General features: G+C 39.1%; 1 protein-coding gene across 4 annotated transcripts in view; it reads left to right on the plus strand.

Moving 5' to 3' along the window:
* Positions 1-7,362: 7,362 nt before the first annotated feature.
* Positions 7,363-20,986, plus strand: part of RNF157 (ring finger protein 157) — a 54,757-nt gene continuing 41,133 nt past the window's right edge. For 3 of the 4 annotated variants that reach the window (XM_072403841.1, XM_072403839.1, XM_072403840.1), the window contains exons 1-3: positions 7,363-7,457; positions 7,891-8,099; positions 13,420-13,538. In XM_072403841.1, the coding sequence (XP_072259942.1) occupies positions 8,012-8,099; positions 13,420-13,538 (207 nt within the window). In that variant the 5' untranslated portion in view covers positions 7,363-7,457; positions 7,891-8,011. Of the gene's footprint in view, positions 7,458-7,890; positions 8,100-13,419; positions 13,539-20,986 lie in introns of those variants that run through there. The other variant, XM_072403843.1, reaches the window with a different exon arrangement.

Raw genomic sequence — 20,986 nt, forward strand, 5'->3', positions numbered from 1 at the left:
CTCAGGACCAAGTGATCCCATGTAACTCCCAGCAGCTAACACCTTGCTAACTTAGTCAGTGATTTGACAGCAAGTGGCAATTAAAAGTACTGTACCGCTCACTGCCACCTCCATTCATTCTTTTATAGCATCTTCTCAGGGGCAAAGTTGACTGGCAAGAGTAATTGGTAACAGCAGCCTTTTTGCCAGTGTGAACATAGCCTAAAGTACTTATCCTGCTGCCCAATATCCTCTTCACATCAGAAGTAGTGAATGGTTGGTCCTCTGCAAGCTGTGGTTCTTTTCACTGACCACTTTGTCATTATAGGACACTGTGGTGACATAGAGGTCAGCAGAAAGAAACACAGCAAAGGGGTCACAGGCATTTGACACTGCCAAGTGTTTATTATAAAGTTTTGGGCCAGAATTAAGATTGGAGGAATAGGCAGAGGTACAGGTGGGTATAAAGTCTTCTTTGCTGATGATGCTTTACTGCATTTTATTTATTTATTTTTTTCAATGCTAGTTGCATAGGTATATAGTAAGGCTGAAAAAATATATATATCCATCAAATTCAACCACTAAGGAAAATAGCATACTAAAAACCAGCATATCCCAGATAAAACCATATACACATAGTGGACCCATAGTGGATCCAAACCTATAAAGTACCAAATTCAATTTACTACAACAGGGTAAAAAGATTCCTTTCTGATCCCATGAGGCAAATGGAAGATCCCTGGATCTATAGTCTGTTGTCATTCTTTAATACTTTAATACCCAGTTATATCCTGTACTTCTAGAAAAGCTACCAACTTCTTCTTAAAGCAACCAAAAAAAACCTTCCTGAGGGAGCTAATTTTACATTTCCAAAGATCTTACTGTAAAAAATCCTTTCTTCATGCAGAGTTTAAACTTTCCTTGTCTTTAGTAATGACTTTAAAGTGAATAAGTGTGAAGCGAGTTCTCTGTATGGACCATTTATATAGGGAGATCATATCCCCCTAAATGCCTCGCTCTAAAAAAAACTTCAAAAATAACTTTGAGATGTACAGATTTGCAAAGCCGGGGTGTATAGAATACAGTAAACAAAACAGCTTCATAAAATAAATGACCAGGCAGACATCCGGTCCAAAGTGAAAGCAATACAAATCTAAGTGATCATGTGTTTTACAGCTGGACAGGGAGTAGCATAGTTACATAGCATGAAATAAGTTTTTGTTATTTTTTCCTGCAAAACTTTCACATCACTATTCTGTGAAATCTACTGTAAGCTGTTTTGTAGACAGTACTGGATCCTGTGTTATTCATAAAAAAATCTTTGATACCCCTACAGAAAAACCCTGCAAACAAGTCCTTTGTGTAGGAGGGTGACTCACTTCCTCTCTCGTTTTTTAGATTGCGGAATGTTTGCAGAGCTGCTAGCGTGTGTGAATGTGTACAGGATGTGCAGGAAACAGCATGTCATAGGGCAACTACAATATTCCTTGCTAGAAGAGCTGACAATCAAAGTTTCCTTTGAAACATTTGACAGATGTTTATTCGACAGCTTCAGTTGTGATGCTACTTGATTTTAAAGCCTATTTAAATCCTATTCTTAGGCATAAATTAACCTCCTCCTATTGCTTCTTTTTACCCCTTACTCACCTAAGCTTGCTGTCCAGGTTCATCACTGGTGCCATCTCTGGGTGCGGGTCATCAGTAATCCATTACTGTAGATGTGTCTGCACCTGCCAGTCCTTTATTAGCCCCTTCTGATGCCCTGTGATATGAATGCTAACATTCTGCCTCGAGATCCTTAGAGGACCCCGGCACTTGACAGCCAATAGGAAGTGTCCATGTCTCCACAAGAGAGGAGACTTGGGCCCGAAACAGATTACAGACTGTAGATATAGGTGAATAAAAAGGTAGTGGGGTTTTTCTTTTTATATGCCAGCAATTGGAGTTGAACTTTGACATCAGCATAGTACAATTCTCTTTTAAAGACCAACTCCTTTTTTTCCTTAACCTCCCTTTTTGAAACAGCCTCTTTTCCTGCTGCTTAAAATCAAGCAAATTTTATTGAGTATGATTTTTCCCCTTTTATTTCCTTTAGGATTTTTTTCCTTCAAAATGCTATTAGAAAATTATTCTTGGTTTATTCTTGTGTCACACCAATGGGTGGCGCTGTAATCTCAGGTAAAGTGTGTAAAAACTCCTCCTGACAGAAAGTTTGTTACACGCTTTACATGAGTTCACAGCGCCATCTACTGTTGGCAAACAATAATATTCTTATTATACTGTATTTATAAAAAGCTGACTTAATATGCAGTGCTGCAAATGACTGACAGATACAAACAATAACACAGTAATGCATAAAAGATCATTTAAGAGTGACCCACCATAACCAACAAGTAAAAAATACTTAAACCTATGAAAAAGATATACCGACTGAGTCCATCTGACTTTTATTTTCTCCATGCATCTATTTATTCACATTCATTTTCTTGGCATTTCTATTAGTTTCTGTTTCCTGCAGTCTTCTTGCTGGTTTGCTGACCTCAGGGGCCCTTCCTCTTCTTTTTCTCTGCAGCAGCTACAATTGGACCTTGCTTCTAGACAACACTTTGTAATATGATTATGGTGTACTGCATGATAAAGGGATAGAACACCTATTAGTTTTCTATGAAATGCTTTGTCCCCACTAGAGATCATTTGTGTTATAGAACATGAGAAAATCAGTTTTGATTTGACCTCCAAACCAGTGCTGATGTTATTACTGTATGTTGGCTGCCATTGTTTTTTTTTTGGTGCCAGTCACTGCCAGGCAACCAGCTTTAGGGCAACAAGTCTGCAATGACAGCATTTTTATTGCTATTAGTACAAGTTCCCTTTGAACTCTTCCATTCTTCAATTATGTCAACACTGTGGTACCTATTATTCAATATGCAAATTCCCCAACAAAACCTGACACCTACAATGACTTCAATGCATGAGTCATGAATTGTCTGTGGGGAGATAAAGAAGAAGGAAGCCATGTGAATTACAGCTCTCTAGGATGACTTTCTTTCTTAATAATGCTGCAGATGATATTCTCATACCTTTAATTGGCACAGCACCATCTAGTGGGAAAGGAAAGAATTCCTCACTTTGCAACAAATGGATGGCAGGTTGCCTTTATTTTTGTGGGGGAATAGGTGAATTTTTCTACATTTCATTAACTGGTAAAACTTAATGGAAATAAAAAAAAGAGTAAACACGCAATTCTCAAGGCTTTACCACAAGGGTAATAATCATTATTTCATTCAGGTGACTCATTTCTAAAAGTGAAGTTAGGCTAAAAATTTGGTTACTTTTTTAAAATAAGGATCCTTATACTAGTATGTTTTGTGACTTAAACCGATTTATAATGCTTTGTTGTGGTCATACCACGACTAAAAAAATGCAGCAGTGTGCTTTATTAATTTTCCTAAAACTATCAAAGAGAACTATCAAAGTCACATGTCCAGTAGGAAGAGAGAACAACTTATAGTTCTTCAGGCCTAATACTGTGGCCTACATTTAAAGAATGGGCTGCAAAATCGGCTATGGTATCGTGGTATTGGATAATGTTGTGCAGCATAATATAGGTATTTTATATTGGCTCATGATATTCTATCTAATATATAACTTATACATTTGCTCCTGACATGTCCAACATGTTTTGTGACATGTTTTGTACTTGTGCTATTAATACTTATTTGTATTTTATTTTTTTTATGTATTTATTTTTTTTTATATAATTTTCTGAGATACAATGAAAGTGTTCTACCTTTATTTTTAAGCACACTTCTAATATGTAGCTTTTAAATAGAGGTCCCCCTTCCAACTCTTTTCCTATGTGACAAATTGTCAAACCTCAAGTTTTATTTTAGATTTTGTTCCTTTCTCCTCGGTTTGCAAATATTAAAAGTACATTGCAACACACATGGGAACAAATGCTCTTGAGGCAGCCCTTAACTAGGTACATTCTTGCATACTTGGTGGGAATGCCTTCTACTTTTTGGTCCGAGGTATTTATCTTGTTGACCACCATTCTTCAACAACCAATTTCACCTTGTGCAACACATCCTTACTGCTGCCAAACTATGCATAGCTAAGTCTCCTTCCCATTAATTTTTAGGAGGTGAAGTGGTGTGTCTCCTGGATTCATGTCTAAGAAAAGAAGAGCTCAGCAATTGGACCGAATGAAAACATTCGACCTAATCTGGTCCCCATGTATCTCCTATTCCTTCCCATCTTCTTTTATTTGTGTCTTCTTGACGATGAAGCCTTGTTTGGGCCTTCCCTCAGTAGCATCAATTTCTCACTTTTTTTTTTTCTTTTTACCTCTCCCATATGTTTTGTCTTATTATTAATATTTATATAGTACCAGGATTTATATAGGATTTACATATTACGGTCTTCCACCTGGTACCAATCTTCTCCCGGTCTGTGGCCTAGACACATGCTTCCAGAAGATCTGGTGTTATTTTGAGATTCTCTGATCATTATACAGGTAGTCCCCCAGTTAAAAACATCCGACATACGGATGACTCCTAGATACCAACGAGGCTTCCCTGCTGGCTTGTGTGCAGGACGGAGGCTTGATGGAGGGAGGGGGTTTGGTTTGCAGGACTTTCAGAACAAATATTATGCTAAACACAGCTGAGGTTGTGGGTGATGAGCTTTAATGACCAAGACAAACTGTGCACTTTTTTCTTTTTGCATATCAAAGCACAGCTTGATCCAGAGGTTAATGAATGTCCATAATGAGGTCCAGGTTATGAGGTCCATAATATATATATATTTTTTTTGCTTTGTTTGTGATTAACTCACAGTGAGGATTTTATACAGTAACTGACACCACACTGCCGAATAATATGTTCAGACAAACATCTGTCCTAATTTCATTTATCAAAATAATGTACCTGATCTGACTTACATACAAATTCAACTTAAGAACAAACCTACATTCCCTATCTTGTATGAAATCCGGGGACTACCTGTATTTAATAAAAACGCTTTAAGGGGCGCTTTAATAAATAAGCTTTCTATGGGACTCCTATTTGTTCAATACTTCTATGACACTCCCAATGATGTGTGTTCAATAATGGTTTGGTTTATACTGTTCTTGTTATGTCTCTTGAAATTTTCCAAAAAAAACATTTGGAAAAAAATAAATTAATATAGTTCTCTATAGGAATATTAGAACATAGAAATATTAGAACATAGAAACATCCGAAGCTCTGTTAGAGAGATTTACCCTCACCTTCAATAAAATCTGACATGGGTTCTAGCCTTTCCCCTCTCTACTAAAGAAAACCATTTTTATTTCTGTCTGTGTTTTTGTTTAAGAGTTCCTCTCACTTCTTTTTGGTAAAATGTTGTCAATAGACCAGTAAAGGAGGTTATATTTCTGTAAGAAAGCTCCACATAGCACTAAAAACATAAAATGTGCTTTTATCTTTCCCTTCTCTTTCCACTCTCTTCTAGCTAAGACAAAAATGTTTTTTGGTGGATATATGCTCAAGATGAATTAGTTTGGCTTTGCGCTGAAAAAAGTGAACACCAATCATTGTTATTTCACAGGTCTGCCAATGATAACATCATAAAAGACATTGCTCTCACCTACAGGACAAACCATACTAATGGCTCCACCATCACTGCCCTACTACCTGAAGTGAGGAGAAAAAGACCAACCAAGTGCCCACTTACCCATGTGACAACTTAGCCTACATGCAAATACCTCTGCTTTATTTTGAGGAAGAGGAGTCACCTGCGGACCTTACCAGGAAGTATCAGTTATTTGTCTTTATTGCCCGTGGCCAAACAAAGCAGCAAGGTATGTACTCTGTATGGAGCAGCTTGTATTCACATCAACTGATAGTTGATGACAACTATGATCCATTAACGAACTCCCCTTTTACTTCATGCCTGATCGACACTTTGATAAATAACGCCATTTTTACATGCCCTGATCTCCCCTGTAATAAGCACTAGATAGCATTTGCTGTTTGCCACAATTAGATTTTTCTTAACACCCTTTTAACCACTTTTGCAGCTATTCACCTAAAAAAGAAGTTTAGAACAGTTCAGGTGAATGGCGCTTCTGAAAGCCATTGTAGTGGTATAAAGGTGATTGACAGAGGGTGAGTGTCAGGGGAGATGATTGATTGACATGGGTGATTGATGAGGAAATGATTGATAGGTATGAAATTGATTGACAGGGAGGTGACTGATAGGTATTTGGTTGATTGAAGTGTACCTAAACTCAGAAATTTCACTTTACATAAAAGGGTAGACAACCCTTAAAAATTCTGTTTGTTTGTTTTTTAGGTGAAACATCCTTTTTTTTATTACAAAAAAGGGTACAGCACTGCACCTATGTCTTGATCGCCTAGGCAATCAAGAATGAATGGGAGCGCAAAGTCTCCCAGGATACCTACGTCACGCATCCCAGGAGGCTCTTAGGTGCTCCTCCTGCGCATGCCCAAGCACCTCAAGGAGCCTTTTCGTGAGAAGAGAAAAATTTGCCACCAAGTTTTTCTTTCAATCTACGTCACCTGTTCTTGCACCTGGGTCGGGTGATATAGGAAGAAGAGGAGAAGATAGCGGCGCCCGGAGCGCCAGCTCGGAGATGGATACCGTGACGACCAGATGGAGGACACCTCCTGACCGCTGCGCTGCATTTTTTTTTTTTTTTTTTTTTAGGCATTTTTGAGTTTAGTTGATTGACAGTAGGTAAGTGACAAGAAAGGAGAGTGATTGATTATCAGGGGTGTGGGTACAGAGGTTTCTTTCCTACCTTGATATATAATAATAAATCTAAAAAATAAGAGCACCAATAAACAAAAAATGTGTATGTATAATCCTAATTACAGGAGAACATATTTAATGAAATAAATGTGTAAGATTTAGTTGCACACTTGGACAGGTGAGTTGCTAAAAAACAACTATTGATTAAAAATAGAAAGTTAAATAAAGAGAGAGCTGGACCAACTTCTACCTTTGTGTTCTCCTGCCCAATATATAATGCAATACAGTATACCGGCCGCTAGAGGGAGTACAACTTTAGTCTCCATTCACATTACCGGTGACCTTTAGTCGCCATTTTTCTCTAACGTGCCCTGTATATTATTACCTTACTGTCTAATAGCAGCCAATACTAAATCCCTTAGCATTTCCTGTCACTATGAAAACACCCTGCTGCCCCTTTCTGCTGATCAGTCCACACACCGCTCAGAACACGTCCAGCCTGCTGTCTCCTCCCATCACCAACCAGCCCTTCCCCCCAACACTGGGCTTTAAACACGTGGTTCCCGGGTGAGGAGAAGTAGTTGTCATAGGAATGATGTCCCCGCCTCCTTTCTTTCTATTGGCGGACATAAGCTAATGGGCGGAGATTTATAGCTCCAGTGACGTCACGGATGTGTTCTGCAGCTGCTGCAGGGACCGGTGTCAGGGATCGAACCGGCCAGGTAATGTCAGCTGGGTCTCTGCCATTAGATGGGGCAAGGACCGGGATCAGTGTGACAGGGCGGGGTCCTAGCACAGGGTGGTCACCATTAGGGGGGAGTACAGTCTGATGCTCAGTGGCTATGGATTTATCAGGTCTGATCCATCACTGCAATACAATATGTTGTGGGCTGGTTTAGTGCTTTGGGTGGCACAGCATAGCAATATATTTCAGTTTTTATGCTTTTGCAATTGTTCTGCAGTTTATTAAGTAAAATCAATGACATTTCAGCTTAGATCCAGTCCAAGAAATAATTAAAGGATCCATGGTGGCCAAAGCCCAGCAGAAAAGTATTTCTTGTAATTGTAGATTGCATTGTATAGGACTGACCTAGATAAGAAGGACAGTACTCTGATATTAGCTGTGTGTCTGACTACATCTACTTTAACTTTAAGATTCCTAAAGGAAATCGGAGGTCGGAGTGCCGGGTGTCAGTCTCGCTTCCTGTCAGTGATTGACAGGTGACATGGCCCATCATTACTAGCACCCTGCACGTACTTCATCATCCCCGGGAGGATGGGGGCGCTCACAAGCCGGCAGCACGCAGGTGTTGAAGAGGTGGACATGCCGTCAAATTCCGTCTACAGATACCCCCCGAAATCCGGTGAGTGCTGGCCACACATCTGGGGCCACTTACATATCCACGCCATGCACAGGCTCCAATCACAAAACTTACACAAGAATAAAGATCGGTATTGTCAGACATGTGATCGTCACATTGTACAGCGCTGAGGAATGTTGGCACTTTATAAAGAAAAGATAATTAAATCTCACGGACTGAAACGATCACTTTCTTTTCATAAGGACCCTGTCCTGTTATGGAGCCTTCTATATAGATCAGGGATCCTCCGGAACCTTGAGCAATCTGTACCTCTCAGGTCAGTTTAGGTGAGGGTGTAAGGCTGACATTCTTCCCACTGGCCAGCAATGTAAGTGACATTCTTCCTACTGACCTCCACACTAATATACCGTGATCTATGGATATAGTAATTATAGCCGGGGGTTCCCTGAGGACCTGAACGTTTTTTTAAGGGTTCCTCCTTGTTGTAAAGGTCCAGAAACACTGATAGATTGTGCATAGTCATAAATCCAAAATGTATTTTATAAAGCAGTGAATCTGACGTTCACTGAAACATTCTCAGGTAGAGAATCCGTTCGTACCATTGAAACACATGGTCATGGAAAATTCTCCACCAGGGAATGTCATATTCACGGCTTTATAATAGATCCCTTTATATCCGTCTGCCTTATATTATACAGTGCAAATATTTATTGCTCTTTCCATATCATAAAAAGTTTCCTCTTCTGTTATTTAGAATTCCATCTACTGTATATAGCTGACATGATATAGTGAAATAATAATGCAATAGGAAGATGTATAGTGAATGTATGCTGTTCCTTCTTCTGACATATAACAGATAAAAAATATCTGTGTTTATGTATGTAGAATTTTTATTTTGGAAAGTTCATATATACATATCTATCTCTCTATATAGCTATATCTGTATATTATGTATATATTATATATATTATATAAAATGACCCCGAGATGATCCATGCAATGGCTGTGCAGCAAGTACCGTCTCTTGTGACTGCAGTGTCCTTGAATACGGTTACATAAAAAAAGTTTGCATTGAATAGTTAGTCTGCATTCCCATCTTCACATCAGAGAGCCTTTGGTAGATAATTGAATAAACCAGATCATATTTTAGCTTTGAAGTCTTGTAATTAATTCTTGATGTGCTTATTTCTTAGCCAGCGTTCTTTATTAGTCATAAATCACCGTCTTTTTCTACTCGGTAATTGGCTGTATAGTTTATTACGGTATATATGTGTAAAAGGAAGCAAACTCTGCATGTTTATTATTAATAATAATAAACAGGATTTATATAGCGCCAACATATTACGTAGCGCTGTACATTAAATAGGGGTTGCAAATGACAGACAGATGCAGACAGTGACACAGGAGGAGGAGAGGACCCTGCCCTGAAGAGCTTACAATCTAGAATATATATATAAATATATATTAGAAAGAAGATTATACATCCTTATTTTTTCTGATATTATACGCAGCTACCGATCACACATATTTCAGAGTCATGTTGGCTGGGACTTGAATGCGTGGGGTTTGGCTATACTTTTTTTTTTTTGCATTGGGGTTTATATAACGAAGGATAAAATGAAATATACAGTATGTTGTATCTTACAAGAAACATGATACATCATGGATAACTTCACCCTCAGTTTCCTGTTCCTATCTCAGGACGTTACCAAATGGTTACTAGAGCCAAGACGTAGGAAAGTCATACTCACGTGTTTGGCAAAGCTGATTTATGTCCATAGAAGCCTCTTTCATAGCTTTATTTATAGCTGATTTCAAGATAAAAGATGTAGTTAAATACATATCCTGGGGCTGTTTTACCTTCCAAAGGATTTGTCTTTCTTTCCACCCAGCCATGAGATTTATACAGGCCTGCAGCATGGGCTCCAACTTTCTCAGCCACCATTGGAGTAATACAGATCACCCAGCCTTCTCTGGTCTGTGATTGGATAATAAAGGAGCAGTAGCTGATTGCTTTAGTTATCTCTTTACTCATCCCTACAGTCAGTAAGTTTCTTCCATGCCCCAAGTGCTGCCACTCCCAGACTTTTTTCTGTTATATAGCGGATAAAAAGAAGTCAAATTGGATACCAAAAAATCCATGTATTTTATTCAGCATTAAGCTCCTGCTGTATAATACTATGTTTAACATTTCAACTTAAATGTGATAATATACATCCTGTAATTAATTTTTATTGATTTATTGCTGATCTAAATTGGATTGGTGAACATCAGTCTTGTAATATAGAAGTAACCTCGTGTTAAAGAATTCTCATCCTCAGGATCTTTCATGGGCGCTGGCATGTGGATGGAGAAATAGTAACGTGTGACAGTAGATGTGATGGAGAGAGAAGCTAGAACATCTCAGCGGTGTGTCTGCATAGTGTGTGACTGCATTAGCCTGCTGCATCAGCCCTGCAGAGTGTCGTACAGGGGCCGGAGTCTCCGCAGCGCTCTTGTCATTTAATCAGTGTCTGCTGAGCACACGCTGTCATTTCACATGAGCCGCCAGTTCAATTTACTCTCCGTACACTGACCAGACATAGAAAGCGTTTCAGATTTATGTCACGGAGGCTGACAGCGACCCGTACATGTGTGTTACTTGGATAGGGTGTCCTGCCTAATAAAGGTCACAGCGTCTTATAAATAATATGATTTTGCAAAAAAACAAGGCTTTGATACACCAGCCGATTTTAACTTCCAATCTGAACAGCGATCCCATAATTGAATGCAAGTAACCGGTCAGTCAAATGTGTTAGTAAATATTAAACAAATGCAAGCAAATCCTAAGAGTTCCCATCTATCCCACCCTAATCAGAATATGGTTTAGGCATGTGCCGTGTTTTGAGTCCTCTACTTAAACAGTTACTGATTGGTCACCGCTCAGACTGAAAAGTCCGATCGATTTGACTGGTCATTTAAGGTCTCCTTAAAAAAGACCCTCATGATGGATTTGCAGCGCTGTCAGCGTATTCAGGTTAGTTTATGTTCCGGTAGTTCTATCCCCACCTCCTCCTAAGGCCTGATCATTCAATGCACCTCCACCTCCGCTGTTTAATAATGCAGACCATCCAGAAAGCAGCTTGCATGAATAATGCATTGTGCAGAGAAAGGCCTTGGATTTTTATGAGTGTTAAATTGTTTTATGCCAACCATTAACTCTTTCCATGTAAAAGTCTGTTCTGTCGCAGGAAGGGGGTGCCAGTCAGTGGTCACTTCACAAGTAATCTACGTGAGTAGCACACTCCTGGAGCAGACGGTGAATTATGATTAATGCATTCTGGACTTTAGATGCTTGACAGGTCTTGCAGCATGGATTATTCATAAGAAGTCTTTGTCAGCATTTCATTCCTCCAAAATAACTTTTCTTCTCGTGACTGTTCATGCATATATCACAGGATGTAGGGAAGGCTATCACAGGAGAGGAGAGAAGTGATTCACTTCATTTAAATCTAAATGCATATGGAAGAATTGTGGTCTAAAAGCAAAAAGTTTCTTCTTGGCCAATAAATCACTGGTGATGATAGCACTTCCTATGTTTTCTGCAATGGTTATAATGAACAAATGGACCTGTACATTGGAGAAATGTGCATATGTTGCAAATGTGTACGTAATGGGCCTGATTTAATAAAGCTCTCCTAGACTGGAGAGGAGAGACCATCATGGAAGAACTTGAATAATCCAGCATGAAGGGATATATAGCTATTATTTGCCAAATGTTTTCAATCCTGGACTAAATCTATTCCAGTGAAATATTGATAAAGCAGGCCCAATATGTTTTTCTTTTAGTATTAATATTAATAATAATAATAAACAGGATTTATATAGCGCAAACATATTACGCAGTGCTGTACATTAAATGACATACAGTGACACGGGAGGAGGAGAGGACCCTGCCCCAAAGAGCTTACAATCTAGGAGGTGGGGGAAGTATAACACAATTAGTTAAAAAAGTGCATAGTGTGAATGGGTCCCTAAGGAGTATCTACCCCCCTCCCGGTTCAATGGAATGGAATACACCCCCCAAAACAAAGCCACTGGTTGTAAGCATTCCACACTTTACTCAAAATCAAGAAAGGGTTTAAATATACCTTAGGGGGCCCTCAAACAGTTGCTTTTCTAACACAATTAATATTCGTTAGCTTTTAGCCTGAGCAACCTTTCTAATCACTCAAAGAAACAAATATGTCTAGCAAGGGCTCCAGAAACATTTGCCTCATCATTGCTAAGGTGCGTCTGCAAACATACTTGATTGTAAGTAGGTAAGAGGGCATGGGCAGGTAGATCAACTTTTCTTATAAAAATATTACAAAATCAAGTAATCATGGAGGTATAAGTCAATTCATAACCCTTTCTTTCCTGATGGGTAATGCTTCACCCTTCTTGGTACTTTACCTTGACCCCCTTCCCTAGTGCCTAGCTTTAAGCCCCCCACCTAGTGCCAAACCTTAACTCCTTCATTCCTGGTTTCTAAAGCTTACCACCCCAACCTGCACCCTAGTACCTAACCCCAACCCCCTGCAAGAGGAACTAAACTGAAAACTGACAAAAAAACACTTATCTTCAATTCCTCAGGGCAGTCTGATCAGTCCGGGGGTGTCTTGCATTGCATCTTCTCTTCTTTTTCCTGATTCTTTATCCTACTTCACCTGACCAAGGCGCAAGATTGGGTGACGTAGGATGAAAAAAAAACAAAACACTGCGCATGCGTGAGATCGGCAAATTTTTCACTTTGCCCGAAAAGGCTCCTTCTGCGCATGCCTGAAATGCTTGGGCATGCACAGAATGAGCACCCAAGAGCCTGCCTGGATGCGTGACGTAGGTATCCCGGGAGGCTTTGCGCTCCTATTCATTCGCAGGCGATCGAGATTTACGGGTTGGTGCTGCACCCTTTTTTTTTTTTTAAAAAAAGGATGTTGCACCTAAAAAAACAAAAAACAACAGAATTTTTACCTTACATAAAAGGGTTGTCTACCGTTTTATGTGAAGTGAAAATTGTGAGTTTAGGTACGCTTTAGGCTGAGGTTAGCCTACCCAAAATCTAACCCCCCAGAACAGCCTACCCTTAGCCTACCAGGTAGGACAGTTTGATGGGTAGGCTATTTCAACAGGGCTGCAGCCCTGCCATTCCTTTATACAGTGCTATACATGTTAGAACATGTTTTACTTTGTATTTTTGTTTCCCTGTTATTCGTCTGAACATTATAACAAATATTGGCGTGTAAAATACCGTTCTTCTCCACTTTTTCTATATGCATGTTGTTGCTGGTATCTAATGCCCCATGCTAGACCTTCTCACTTTCTCTCTTGTTGTTTTTCCTAGGTAGTTACTTTGCCAGCCACTTTATCATGGGTGGAGAAAAGTTTGAATCCAGCCATCCAGAAGGCTACCTGTTTGGGGAAAACAGTGACCTGAACTTCTTAGGCAGCCGCCCTGTCACGGTACGTATATGTATGCCGTTATTTCATCATAGTTTATGTGTACATCTGCGTTTCCATTTTTAAAGAACATCTTTTCATCACAATAAATCATTCAGACAGTACGCATGTAATATGTTTTTTATAGCCATTGATTCATACCAAGTCATTTTACACCTCCACCCTCTGTCTTTACAATTCTGTGCTCCCTCCCTCCTATGCCAGGCTGTGTTCCGGGGGCATACCAGGATACCACCGCCTTCTTTGTAGAGGGATGGAGCACAGTGCTCACACGTGTATGGCTAATCCCCCACACATGTGTCATTAACTCTCCCTACTACTACTGCACACGGAGGTGATTAAGTCATCTGCTTTTATACCACTCGGGATCTTTTAATTCAATAAGGCATCACATCATGCATGCACACATACAGCTGGAAATGTCATTTGTGTGTTGTCAATGTTGAAATGGTATTACTATCCCTACACTGACACAATCTTCTTACCTCTTGCTGTCACATACAATTAACCCCTGCTGCCTTGATTGCAGCTATTGCTGATAATTCATTGGAGCACAGGGTTAAACCAATTATAACATGTAGGGTTACTAGCTCATCTGTTATAAGATCTGATGAAATATGCATGCTTCTGGCACTGGTCCACCCCCAGCATCTCTCCTGTATGTAAGAGTTGACATTTAAAGCTGAATCATTTTTGAGCAGGAAGCTTTTTGTATTCTCTACAGAGTTTAGTTCTGCTAATTCTTTTTATTGGCTTTTAAAACATAGCTTTATATCATTTCTGGGTGTTACAGAATGTACTGGTATATTCTTGCTGCCATACATTGGTGAACACTACGGCCTGGCTTTGTTTAATAAAATGCTGTTTCTTTGTGATCGTTTGCGTTTAATAAAACATACAAGGCGGTTTATACTTATGGTGGTGAAATATTAAAGAAGTGCAGCTTCATTGCAGAAACAATGGATTGTATTGTCCCAATGTAGTACTGTGTTAAAATAGCCATTTTACATGGTCTGGCCGGACAACCTAAAGCAGCAAAGAAGACCTGCAACATTTTATACAACATATGAGCGCTGTATGTGTGTTGTAGTGCAGCGTTTGGCATTTACTGTATGTGTATGTTGTGTTTAAAATGAATACATGAATAGTGATGCACAATTACGTGTGTTGTGCTGAGCAGAAGGCACCATGGTGTGCTGGCTATTGTGTGTTCCTCTGCTGTGGTCCTTCTAATACCACCTAAGGCTGGCAAAAATTGTCATTGGAAAGGATCTTTTCCAATAACAAAAGACTGCACGATGCATGAGCGAGCACTGAACATACAGTGCTATTCTGCTCTATGGAGAGGGGAGGTGGAGAATGATGGAGCGGCACCCCGCTGTGCTCTCTCCTCTTCACTTTCATTATGATCGTTCCTTGTCTGTGGATCCGCCAGGATAGTCGTCCGGATGACTAGCGCTGTACACATGCCAGATTCTCGGCTGATATCAGACGAGAATCATCTTACGTGTGTACATAGCCTAAGTGACTTCTATCACTGGAAAGGTGCAACAAAATTGGTGCATCCTTCTCAAAGTCCAGGCATTAATCTATTATCGCTTCTGACATTCAGGAGGTAACGGTAAAATTGTAAAGGATTTGTTTTGCTTCCCAGTGTGGTTAGTTAAGTTGCTACCAATCCTGGGTGATATCTTATGCTGATAGCCAAATGCAGCCCTCGTGTAGACACTTCCATTACAAATTAATTGATGGTTACATTTGATCAGCTATTTATCTCCTCTTAACTTGTTTTTGACCTGCTTTAGCATTTCTGTAGACTTGTATGAAGAGTGTAGCAGTCAAAAAATGGTCCAAAGTGACTTTATTTGTTCACATGAAAGAGTTAAAAATATGCACACATTGTACAATAATGACATTATCACTTTTTATCGTAGAAAAGGAAAATATTGGAAACAGAAAAAATCCAATTCAGATATGTGTTACTGTTTGTTTTTCCACATATTCAAGACTTCTCTGCACGTAAGCTTATGTTAGCACACATGTTTTGGTGCATTGATGTGCACTGCGTTAAAATAACACAAGTGTACCCTTCCAGTGATAATTTTAAAAATTTGTGTTCTGCCACAGTGATAATCACCAGGACATTCAGCGAAGGAAAATCTCCACTCAGGCTGATGGATGTATTAAACCTTTCATACTCCGAAACGAAATCCAAACATCCTACCAGAAAAAAAAAAAAAAGAGTTTAGACTTTTACGTATATTTTATCAGATCAAATCCAAGATATCCCAGTGACGTTAAAATTTACAGCTTATAAATGTGATGTCTTTACCCAGCTTAGTAAAAGGTTACTGAAATGTCTGTGGGCATATAGTAATCTGTGCGGGAGCTCCCTGGTCAACTAATTAAAGTTTCTGTAGGTCACGTTGGATTTCCTTGTACAGTTGCTAATTGTTTTATCAGCGCCAGCGTTGTCTGCAAGGTACATGGAGTCACTTGGTTAGTGTATGAATGTTTATATATCAGTCGTTCTAAAGCAGCGTTTCTCACCCAGGGTTCTGTAGAACCCTAAGAATCCTCCAAAGGTTTCTCGGGGTTCCTTAAACAATTTGTGACCCTCAGGTCAGGTTAAAGCAGAACTAAACTCAAAATAAAAAAAACACACTCGCCTTTATTCCCGCAGACTTGGTGACCCATCGGGAGGTTTCTTCATTTGGGGCCTGCCTCGTCACGGTATCCTTCTTCCTCTGCGCTGGACGCTGCCATCTTTTTCACATTCTTCTGGGTTCTTCTTCGTATGTTTCTCTATCTTGCACTGCGCAAGCCTGAGATCGGTTGACGTAGATGGGGAAAAGATTGGCAATCTCATATTAAAGAAAGGGCTCCTGCCAGATCGGGCATGCACAGAAGGAGCAGCCAAGAGCCTCCTTGGGTGCATGACGTAGTTATCCCGGGAGGGAATCAAGATAGAAAGAAAAGGTGCTGCACCCTTTTTTTTAATAGTGCGTTTTACTTAAAAAAATAAAATAAAATTTTTACTTCATATAAAAGGGTTGCCCGCTTTACGTGACACCAATGATCTATTTGGCTATCTGTAACGCTGACATTCTTCCCAGTGACCAGCAATGTAAGAAGCATTCTTCACACTGACCACCATGCTAATGCAATATGCAATAGTATACAATTAATTCAATGACTTTCTCAATGCAGCTTGAATGCCTATATATATGTATGAATTTGTGATTGGTTTAGGTACAAGTGATACCTCAATTTAAAGTAACACTTCAATTTAAAGTATTGAATGATACACATGTATCGATCTAAAATACACTGTATCGATCTAAAATACAGTCTGTTAACTACATATTTAAACTATAACTGGATCTTGGTTATGATCCCTGACACACATGAAAATATTTGTTTAATGGGTGAGACTTTATTGAAAAAAAATCATCACATTATGGCAGAGACAAAATTTAAACATTCATAAATTGGATCTTTGATCAGTTTCATCACATGACTGATTATGATAATATGATATAATATAATATATTGATACATGTGTAGGGATACTACAGACCTGATAACTAGATTGGGTGACATTCTTATGCTTGTGGGTGGCCCTGATTCTGCCAGCCAGCTAGTGACCCGATGGTTAAAAAATAAATAATCAGAATTAATCAGACAGAGCTGACTTGGGCTACTTTAAATTAAACTCTTTTGCTCTCTATTACGAGTACAAATAAGCAATCGGCATGCTTTAGCTATCCCTCAGGCTCCAACTCACAACATGCTGTTAATAATGTTCTTGCAGACTTTAGCGAGGCAGTGATGTAAGCGTATTACTTAAAATAGAACCTAAGCCAAAGCTATTTTTTCACTTTTTATTATAGTGGGAATAAATAGAAATTCCATTTGGTTTTTTATTACTGTTTGTGATCCCTCTGGTGAGTATTCCTTTCTGTTATGGGCTCATTTAAAATGAAGAACAGATATCTACTCTCCTGTATACATTACTTTGCAATGCCCAGAGCAGCCCACCTCATTCATAAAAATTGGGCTATGGTACTTAGCTGGCAGTGCCCCAAGGAGTACCATTTGTTTAATGGGGGAGAGTCGGTCATGTGACTCTTTTCTGCCTCTAGTATCTGATGATACCCATGTACATTGGATGTGAGATTATTATAACAAGCAAACTTTCCTATTGTGTAATACTTCCCCACCTCTTAGATTGTAAGCTCTTTGGGCCAGGGTCCTCCCCTCCTCCTGTGTCACTCTCTGTTTTTGTCTGTCATTTGCAACCCCTATTTAATGTACAGCGCTGCATAATATGTTGGTGCTATATAAATCCTGTTTATTAATAATAATAATAATAATAATAATAATTAATAATAACACAATGTGCGTTGCATTTACCATGCTCCTTAATTTTCATCGGGCCCTTAGCATACAACTATGGACAAGAAACTTTGCACCTGCTTTAATATCTTTAGCAGAGCACCACACGTGTTTCTTATTGCATGTGTTGTGCCTGGGGGTCAGATGTGTTTTGTTTTGTCTGTGCATGGAGTGCCAAGTGACATGGGATCATTCATACACTGCACCTAAATGTGAATGTGGAAATAATAGGATTCCAGATTTGGGGAAAGGGTGCAGGTTAATCCTTATTCTTTTGTCCAGGTCTGAACAGGACATTCCCATTGTTGTCATATATCTTCATCACATTGCTTAGATATGAGACACAAATTCATTTGTATTAATATATCATTACATGTATTTTTTTTAATGGAAGCGGTGTTAAGTGCTCGGATTTGACCAGGGATTAACATTTTGCAATCCCTGCACAGCAGGACCAGTGTGTGAAAGCTTCCTAGATTTAAGTATGAAACCAATCTGTTCATGTGCTGATAAGAAGATGCTGATAGAAAAGAAATGAGATGCTTTTCTTTTTGCTGTCCAATCAAAGATGGCGGGTTCGGGAGGACCTGGGTTTAGGGGAAGTGGGTTAAGTGATACTTGCCATCAGACTGAGGACATCTAATGGCAGAGAAAAAGTACACCAAGGAACATCTCTGAGTTGAAAATGAGAATTGCAGCAAAATCTGGGTTTATTATGTTATTCTTTTTAGCTTGATACTTTTGGCTGGAGTTCTGTTTTAAGGTAACTTTCTTTACAAGAAAATAAATGACTGCTCTTGTAATTGGAATTGTTCAGTCTTTTTAATAGTGTAAACATAAACAATGAGAACAGTTTATGTTAATCATATAAATGTGTCAATGTTTTAATAACGCGTTCTCTATATAGTTTGTATTTAGAATTGCATATTTCAACTTTGTGAGTCCTCTGACTCATTGAAAACAGCAAGCTCTTTATGTGGAAGAAGCTTATATCATCACAAGTCGTAAAAGTTGAACTTCTTATTAAAAACAAGATGTAATATAGTACTCATAAGTGCATCAGCCTGTACAGTTTTATTTTCTTGGTCGCTGCAAATACCTACAAATATCCCTTGAGGCTGATAGTGAAATTCACCAGCTACCAGTGATTGGGTGACAACAATGCAGCACACCTCCTGAATTCAGAGTAGAGTTGCCACTCTTATGTGGGCTGTGTCTGCTCTATGGTGGAAAAGTATTGCACAAAACATGGTCATCAGTACTTTTACTTCCGATTTGCTAGCCTGTAGCCTATAAATCTGCATCTGCCCATGAAGTCCCACCCACAGATTTCTGGACTGATAGCATTGCCCCTGTGGTTGAAGCCCTCCAGTGCCATGTGCAACGTCTGGGAAGGGGAGCGTGTGAGACAAATTGGTGCAGTTAGGAAAGGTAAAAGAGTAATTTTGTTTTTCTTTATGAGGCCTGTGGATCAGATGATAAATTTATTTTGGTTTTAGTGTCAAACAAGAACCTTTAATTGTACTTTAAAATGGAACTACAGCCATGTTATCCATAACATCCAGTAACTCTGATCTTGTTTCTGCCTCTCGAGTCGATATGGTTAGCCTGGCATGTGGGCCCGAGTACAAGTAACACAGATATTTCAGCTCTGAAAAGTGGAGGCCCGGGAAGATATAAATTAGGAACAAGCTTGTAAAATGTGGAAGTGATTTCAAAAACGTCCATCCAATATGAAGCAACAGGTTAATTTTATTGGTATGTTAGCTGGCTCAGAGGTTAGCACTCTGGCCTTTGCAGCGCTAGATCCTAGGTTAAAATCTCAGCCAGAACATTATCTACATGGAGTTTGCAGGTTCTTCTCGTGTTTGCGTGGGTTTCCCGGGTACTCCAGTTTCCTCCTACATTTCAAAAACATGCAGTTAAGTTATTTGTCTTCCCCCAAAGTCGACCTTAGACTGTCCTAATGAAATATGACTATGATAGGAACATTGTGAGCTCCTTTGAGGGACAGCTAGTGATATGACTATGGACTTTGTACAGTGCTGTGTAATATGTTGGCGCTATAGAAATACTGTGTAATATTAATAATGTTAGTGGGCTGCACATGCCCGCCTTTCCTTTATTTGTTTGCTGTTCCAAACATTTGCTTGGATTAGAGGAGGGGGAAGTGTAAGCTCCATCTCCCCATGTCGAATTACCATAGGGCTGAGGACTGTAAAACTGTCCCCTTGTGACAGAGAAGAGCCAGACACCAAGCACCATGGCACACAGCTTTATAATGAAAGCTCCAGTGATTGAATGGAGTAACAGGAGTGCAGGGAAATGTATTATGGGTTGGGGGTGAGGAATGTTAAAACAAACCTGTTTCTTTGAGCAATGCACAGGTTTCCTTTCAATGACAAGTTCAGTAACTGGTGCCCCCAGCCTTCTCAATACACTAACTATATATAACAATTGTTGTGTATATATTTATATATATATATATTTATAGATAGATAGATATACACACTGTATAACAGTGTTTCCCCAAACAGTGTAGAGAGTCTGTTTTTTTATAGTAAGTCCCTTATTCCTGTCACTGCAATAATAGTTCACATTTTGTGGTCACTGAATATACACTCCTTCCCCTTTTCACCCAGATCTATAATATTATTGAACATACTAATAAATATAATACAGCTAATGAAAAATGTACCTATTTCAAAGGGGCAGTAGGCTGTTTGGTATTTATATGCAAATAATGAGATTTTTCTGTTTCCATCAAAGGCATAGATCACCATATTTATAAAGTGTTGATCAGTGCCCACATTAAAGTCAATGGCCACTGAGCACTATTTTTTATGCAGGATTGCCACTTGTAAAAGCAGCAAACAGTTACTCCATTTAAAGTAATAGAGCTTCTAATAGCCAATTTAGGATCAATTTGTTATCACAATCAAATCCCTGATCATCACAGTATTATATGACATACTCTATGGCATTATAGCCACTTCTTTATAAATAGGCTGCAAAGATATTGTAAGGCAGGACAGTAAAGTGATATTCTAAAC

This window comes from Pyxicephalus adspersus, chromosome 3 (assembly GCF_032062135.1).
Source record: "Pyxicephalus adspersus chromosome 3, UCB_Pads_2.0, whole genome shotgun sequence".
NCBI classification, from domain to species: Eukaryota; Metazoa; Chordata; class Amphibia; order Anura; family Pyxicephalidae; genus Pyxicephalus; species Pyxicephalus adspersus.